General features: G+C 37.1%; 2 protein-coding genes across 2 annotated transcripts; one reads left to right on the top strand and one right to left on the bottom strand.

Annotated features, from left to right (window-relative positions):
• Positions 1-5,102, bottom strand: LOC132187453 (uncharacterized). The gene is made up of 8 exons (XM_059601769.1): positions 4,807-5,102; positions 4,657-4,713; positions 4,449-4,524; positions 3,154-3,233; positions 2,960-3,009; positions 2,782-2,866; positions 2,532-2,630; positions 1-506 (listed from the first exon to the last, which is right to left on the bottom strand). Exons 1-8 carry the CDS (start codon positions 5,041-5,043, stop codon positions 282-284), a joined length of 909 nt encoding a protein of 302 aa, XP_059457752.1. The 5' UTR covers positions 5,044-5,102; the 3' UTR covers positions 1-281.
• Positions 5,103-5,105: 3 nt separating this feature from the next.
• Positions 5,106-6,735, top strand: LOC132187452 (pentatricopeptide repeat-containing protein At4g01400, mitochondrial). The gene has a single exon (XM_059601768.1). It carries the CDS (start codon positions 5,205-5,207, stop codon positions 6,591-6,593), a length of 1,389 nt encoding a protein of 462 aa, XP_059457751.1. The 5' UTR covers positions 5,106-5,204; the 3' UTR covers positions 6,594-6,735.
• The last annotated feature ends 1,207 nt before the right edge of the window (positions 6,736-7,942 follow it).

The following is a 7,942-nucleotide window of genomic DNA, read 5'->3' as shown; positions in this document are numbered from 1 at the left end:
TGTAGCTGGATGTCTTTTCTGGATTCATGAATTGCAGCTATAATTCACATAGCAGATAAAAAACTGTGAACCAGGATAAGCAAGCTTCGAATGTAATCAGTAGAACTCATTGATCATCCTAAGACTGTCCTCAGCTCAAGCTTGGTTTGTTTACTTAACAAACAAGCTCAAATGAACATCTTCAACAAGCAAAATTTGAGATATTAATGAGCAGTTTGGCTCATTATACAGTCCTACCTACAAGACACCTCTCAACACAAGACTGAAGAGCCTATCATTAATTATATCAATTTTTGGTACAACCTTCGGTAAATTTTTGCACCTTCAAGTTCTGCATGAATCTCTCTCTCAGTCCTTATCCCCATGGGGTTCCGCAATATCCATCCCTCTGAGTCACACAACAAACTCTGGTTGAAGGCATCGATGTGGTGAAGAACATCCCCTTCAGCATCAAACTGATTTCTCATGTCAAGTGCCACTTCAAGCACATCAGACTGTATGAATACCTGTCCAATCATAATTATAAATCTTAAGACTTTGACATGCTCTGCATTAATAATGAAAATTTTAGTATGATAATGCGCTCAAAACATCAAGTCTGAGAATAGAAGGGAAACAAATTTAACTCTACATTCTCAATACAAATTACAGACTCGTTTGCTTGCAGATTGTAGATGATGCTTTGCAGTGACTGGAGAAAAAAGATAACAGTTCACAAAGAAAATAGTTTCGCTAACAAATTTTTTTTTTTTGTCTGAGCTCAGACAGAAGATAAGCAACCCTACTACCAGACATCCCCACCATCTCATGAGTCCACTTGAGGTTTTCTAGCTTAATTTCCTAGATCCTGCATATAAACTTGAATGTCTTAAAGGATATCCACCATTTTTGCCATAGTTGCTGCTGCTTCCACGCCTTTTAAACTCAAGGGTCCAGAGTCTGGCAATAAAATCGCCCATCTTGTTTTAACAAACCACATCAGTGACACAAAAGTATCGCCCTTTGTATCTCATGAAGGATCTATATCCTACTTGTTTGGAAGAGGGAGAAGCCCATCTAAATGGAATAAACACATCATATTTGCTTAGTCTCTGATAACCTCGTGTAAAGTTTCTTACACCAAAACAAATCAGCATATATTTTCCAAAGATGATGCCTCCCCAGGCCCCACATAAATTCATCAAAGCAACACCATTCTGATTTTTTTTACTGCATCAAACAGTGAACCACACGAGGAAAGGTGATCCAAATCCAATATGCCCTTCCACTTTGCTAAGTATCTTTCCAAAAAGAGAAACCTATCTCAATGAACTATCGAGCATTATAGCTGGAGACAAGAACTATACAATACAAGTAATGCTACAAGTCTCTCTTGTGTCCTTCCAAGAACGATGTAGTTCTTAAAATCACCATTGGGCTTGTGATTGATCATTATTGAATTTTGATCAAATTGTAATTTTAAAAACCACCTCATTTTTTGAGTGACACAAGAGAAACTTCTAGAATTACTCATATAACACATTTTAAGCCAAGCCCACTAAAGTTTTACAAAAAACATATTTGCATACAACAGTAGACCGCTTTTAGAACAACTCTACCATAATGAGAAAGCTCAATTTGGACTTTGAAAGGCTAAGAAAAAAGGGACCAAACAGTGATTCAGTCATTTGAGTGATCATTGGTATCAATTAGTTCGGTAAAAGTCACTTAAGTCTTATTGTCGTCCAATGGATCCTGGGATCAAATCCCATCTACACTAAGAAGGGGATTCAAGGAAAGGGCGAGGACTGCCTCTAGTTGTGTAGCCCATTACCCTAATGGGCGTCTTCAACTCAGAAACTCCATTGCTCAAGCAGAAAAAATCATTTACTTGTTAGTGCTTGTCTCCTTTCATTGCAGAGGAAAGGTGAAGCAAGCAAGATGCTTTAAGGTCAGACGAAGTGTGGACTTTCAAAGGGCAAAAGAGCTCAATCAAGGTCAGTTTAGTTGATGACTTCCAAAGTCTTACAAAATTTAAGAGCAATTTTTTTTTCTTCATTCATAGTATGTTTGCATGGTGCGTCTTCTGAGTGAGTACATATAATTATATGTATATGTATAAAATGACTATAAAACCATTTATTTCATTAATATATTTATCATATATACTTATTTTACATTTTTTTTAAAAAAAAAAGTATAACATCAGTGCAAGGTCAAGGTGGTACCTAAGTTGACAGCAGAGATGCCAGGCTAACTCAAATATCAATGGGCTGACACTATGTTCTTCCAGCAACAACTCTCTCTCTCTCTCTCCTCTTATTGAGTAACTTAGTTGACTTATATATTGAGCACAGTCCCGATATAGTTTTTTTTATTATTTCGGCTTCCATAAATGAGTTTTGGGATATAGGATCAAGGTAAAACAAAACTAGACTAGGGATCTATATTAGATGACTTTGAATAATAGTTGACTTTACTTTGACAAAAGAAATGAATATTGCAAAAGAATTTAGATCTATTATGATATGATGAATATCCAGATTACATACTTGTCCCCCATGCATTAAATTCTTTACGATGGAATCTACTAGAGGCCTCTGCACAACCCTTCTTTTATGATGCCTTTTCTTAAAATGCGGGTCTGGGCACTGCATATAAATATGAGCCAAGAAAATTTTATAGTACATATGAAGGATCCATCAGTCTCACCATAGACTAGAATAATAACTTAGAGAAAATCCTTCTGGAATTAAATTAAAAATAATTCTCACTGAATGCTTGCATGAGGGGTGTACTCACCAGGATTGAGACTAGCATCAAGGGTCCAGGATATGTGGATACTAGTTGATTGAAAGACACAGTGGCATTTGCAAACAAGAAATGCCTGCAATTGAGTTAAAGCAATCCATATTTAATCCGAAAATGAGATACAGTGGTTTATTGTTTTCACTATCCCAAAAAAGTCTTGGGGCCATACACGTTGCTAAGAGCCAGCTCCTTGATCCAGAGGTTAGCACGATTAACCAGCTGCATGTGGATATTTTATGTTACAACATAAAAGTGAAGCCCTAATACTCCTTGAAGATTGGGAACAAGGAACAAGTAATTGTACACTAACTCAATCAGAAGAATTCTCAATCACATAAAGGGCCAAGGAGTTTGTTCCCATACTTTCTGCCGTATCTCCAGTCCCAAATAATTTCTCACTCCAGGATTTCTTTTTGCAAGCCACATGAGAAATCTGCCGCTACCTGGGAATATTTTTATCGTTAGATAATTAAAACAAATAAATATCCCATTCTCCTCTATGATGACTGATAATGATGCCAAAGTATTTACTGATAAGAACAAGGATTAGAAAATAAGTCAGCAAATGTATCAATATTGACCAATTATATCTGCATCTCAAGGATGCCAGTCCCTCCCTCCCAAAGGATTGACCTACATAAGTGGCAAAATTAAGATACAAGAGTCTCTCTCTCTCTCTCTCTCTCTCTCTCATAATATTCCATTAAGATTCAAGAGATAATAGTTCATCATTCTTTTGAAAGACAGGAAGGATAAGCTCATTAGTTGTAGAACACACTAAGGCCGGTTTGAGATTGCATTTGAAGGGGTTAAAAGTGCTTTTAACACTCAAAAAGCCCGTTTGAAGAAAAAAGTACTCGTTTGGTAAAAAAATTAAAAGCTTTTTTAAGGGTCCAAAAAACCTAAAAATGGCCACAAAACACTTTTGACAAAAGCTTAAAAATAAAGTTTTTGCTCAAAGCTCTTGTTGACTTAAAAACTCTATTTCTCAAACGCAATCTAAGCTTGTGTTATCTGCGACTACAACTGAACTTGAAAAAGCACCCAATGTAACCATTTGTGGTTTCTTGCTCAGGAAAAAAAAATTCTTGTGTTTTCTCAGTTTTATTCATTCTTCTGCTAAATTTTTTTTTTGACATAATTGCATGTTACCTTTACCACATTATCCATGCATCTTTCATCACTTTGTCATGTAAAAAACAACTGAACTTTGTCATGTTAACTTACTACCATAATCACTTTGTCATTTCACCTTTTACCTTAGTATCCATAAATCTCTCATCACGATATTCCTAACGACTTGCCAAAGGGATCTTGAAAATAGATGTAGAAGAAAACAACTTCTAGTTGAACTTCTATACTAAAATTTGCATTCAGAAGCTAACAATTCCATTTATTTGAGGATAAGATTGATTTTTTATATAAAAGAACAAGATAGAGACCAGTTGCTGCTTAAAGATGCAGTCATGCAAGTCACAAGTTAGACAAAACCACGTTCCACAGAAAATTCCATGGATGCACCAAGGTAGTGTGGTCACTGTGATCATCAAGCACTTTAAATGCAGTATAGACACACTGGAGATTTTGCTACCCGAAAAGTTAACAGAAACAAAAGTAGACATACAGGGGAGAACAAAACATTATCAGTAACGCATTACCGCTACCAATATCTACCATGAGAGGCAATGTTGGGTCCCTGAAGACTTCATTCCAATCCGGTACTCGTGCAGGCACCTACCCAGAAAGGGACGACCTTTATTATAGATAATTAAACTAAGAAAAAATAAATAAATAAATATACACAACATTTTAGTAATGGGGTATTGTTTGTTTGTGAAAGAAAAAACCTCCGAATGAATTACATACAGAGAAAGAGGAACTGAGAGGGTTGACATGTTGCCGTATTCTGACATGACCCAACTCCTGCAATCCCAAAAACAAACTTTCGTCAAAAACACAGAAAATCAGAATCGGTAATGGTAACGAAAAGAAGAAGGAGAAGGAGCATAACGTAACCTCAGAAGCCTTGTTGGGGAGATTGAGGTCAGCATATTCTATGGCCACCAGGTCCGAGCTTCTGAGACAAGATTGCTCTTTAGCGGCAGTACCCACTCTCGCACTGCAACAGTGGCGACGAGACGGCGATGATATTCTTCGTAGCAGCGAGCAAAGCGCTTCCTTTGTAGCTTTTCTGGGTGCTCGTTCGCCGCCACCGTAAAAGTAGCGGAGTAAGTTCAGGGAAGAAGCAGCCATTTCCTCCTCCTTGGCTGGCTTGTTTGGCCGATGATTTTTACCTTTTTATCCTTCTAAATAGTAAATACCACCCATCTGCCAACGTCGTCGTTTTACGAGGTCCAATTACACCGTCCTTCTAAAAAGCCCAAGCGAACAACGCTTTCTTTTGAACTTCAAAAATGAAAATCGCACTTGTCTCCAGAATTATCAGTCGCCCTCTCGATTTCCGACCAAAATTCCGGCCAGTCTTCTTCTACTCCTCACGACCGGAACGCCACCAAAACCAAAAACGACGACAAGAAGAAGAAGCTCCCAATTCCAATTCCTCAATTGGGTCTCCATGTCGAGTCCAAAAACTCATCGCCTCCCAAACAGACCCTCTCCTCGCCAAAGAAATCTTCGACTACGCCTCCAACCAGCCCAACTTCCGCCACTCTTACTCTTGCTACCTCATTCTTATCATCAAACTCGGCCGCTCCAAATACTTCTCTCTCATTGACCACCTTCTCGTTCGCCTCAAATCCCAGGCCTACACCGTCACTCCCACACTCTTTTCCCACCTCATCAAACTCTACGCCGAGGCTAATCTGCCTGATAGGGCTCTCAAAACCTTCTACACAATGATGGAGTTCAATTGTAAGCCTTCCGTCAAACACTTGAACCGCATTCTTGAATTTCTCGTCTCCCACTGGAGCTATGTCCGCCCCGCATTCGATCTTTTCAGGAACGCGCATCGCTACGGGGTCGAACCCAATACGAAATCGTACAACCTTTTGATGCGTGCGTTTTGTTTCTGTGGGAATATCAGTATTGCGTACCAACTGTTCAACGAAATGTTTAAGAGGGACGTCGTTCCGGACGTGGAGTCGTATCGCATTCTGATGCAGGGGTTGTGCAGGAAGAGTCAGGTGAACGGGGCGGTGGACTTGTTGGAGGACATGTTGAACAAAGGGTTTGTACCGGACACGTTGAGTTATACCACTTTGTTGAATAGTTTGTGTAGGAAGAAGAAGCTTAGGGAGGCGTACAAGCTTCTCTGTAGAATGAAAGTTAAGGGGTGCAATCCAGATATTGTTCACTATAATACAGTAATCTTAGGATTTTGTAGAGAAGGGCGTGCAATGGATGCTTGTAAGGTTCTTGAGGATATGGCATCAAATGGATGCTTGCCCAACTTGGTCTCGTATCGAACTTTGGTTAATGGCTTATGTGATCTGGGGATGTTGGACGAGGCAAAGAACTATACTGAGGAAATGATATCAAAAGGGTTTTCCCCACATTTCTCGGTTATTCATGCTTTGGTCAAGGGCTTTTGTAATGTTGGTAGGGTTGAAGAAGCTTGTGGAGTTCTAGGGGAAGCGCTAAAGCTTGGGGAAAGTCCTCATGTAGATACTTGGATGACAATAATTCCTAGGATTTGTGAAACGGATGAGACAGAAAGAATGGGAGAAGTTTTGGAAAAGCTTCTGAAAATAGAAATAAAACGTCACACTAGAATAGTGGAGGCAGGTGTTGCTTTGGAGGACTATTTGATCAGGAAGATAGGAGCTAGACCAAGGAGATCTTAAACGTTGTAACCCTGTTTGTATCATTTTTTTTTTTTTTGGCAAATATATTTCCTTCAATCTGTAACACACAAGAAAATATATCTACTAGGGTTTTCTTCTCTTGTTTGTATTGTCTATAACAGGTTATTGTCTTTATAGAATAGCAAGCAATATGAGTGTTCATAGCTCATTTTTTCTTTTTCTTTTTTCTGTTTCATTCAATTCTTGATGGCTTTTGCTTACATTGATTTCAAGTGCTCAGAAGAAGGTACGGTCCAGTCTGCAATCTTGTCTCTGGAGAATGAATGAATGCAAGAAAGCAAATAGCAGACATTACAATGATTTTGCAGTGACATATTTTGTCTGATTGTTTTCTGCGCTTGATACAGCTTACAGTTTTATGGAAAGCATTGAAGCCTATTATAGTTCATGTTGATTGATATTGCAATTGGGGGAATTTGCAAATGAATTTTGAAAGATATGATCAGAATGGATGTATTGGTGAGATTTCTATCACTAATATGCAGTCAATTAAACACAAAATAAGCTATCAACTACTGCCAAAATTATAGGTACTAAGAAACAGGTGTTAAGTGGATTGTATAGTTTCACCTAATAATTATGAAAATAAAACAAAAGGAAATTCTACTTAACATCGTCCTAAAAGAGTGCAGGGAAAGAAAAAAAAAACCTTCCATTCTATGATGTTTTGAGATGGATTAAAGCAATTTGAGGTGGTTAGGGTGTTTGCTGGTTTAACTCATAACCATTTGAAGAAAATAGTACAAAATAGAAATCTGGTTATGTTTAAAACAAAAATATTATCAAAACATAAAAATATTTTTTACCTTTATCTCACAGGAGAACTCTTTTTTAAATAAAAAAAACATAAATAAATAAATAAATAAAAACACCCCTAAAATACATATAAAATAAAGAGAAAATTACAGTTTACCCCCCCAAAGTTAAAAGCGTTTTTCAATTCGAACACCAAAGTTTCAATTTTTGCAATCCACCCTCACAAAGTTCCAATTTTTTTCAATTTGACCAATATTATCTCAAAATTTTCATATTGCTCCTAATTTTTATTTTATATTTTTTTTATTTTTTATGAAAAAATAAATAAATTTAGGTCTGCAAAAATAGCCAGATGGCGTAGCCACCCCAAATTTTTTTAAAATTTTTTTATAAAAAATAAAAATAAAAATAAAAATAAAAATAAGAGTCAATATAGAAAGTTTTGGATACAATTGGTCAAATTGCAAAAATTTGAAACTTTGGGGGTGGATTGCAAAAATTAAAACTTTGGTATTCGAATTGAAAAACACCCTAAAATAAATATGGAATGAATGGATTAAGGGTAGGATACG

This window comes from Corylus avellana, chromosome ca7 (assembly GCF_901000735.1).
Source record: "Corylus avellana chromosome ca7, CavTom2PMs-1.0".
NCBI classification, from domain to species: domain Eukaryota; kingdom Viridiplantae; phylum Streptophyta; class Magnoliopsida; order Fagales; family Betulaceae; genus Corylus; species Corylus avellana.
The sequence above is the reverse complement of the archived record's forward strand: the minus strand, read 5'-3'. Positions and strand labels throughout refer to the sequence as shown.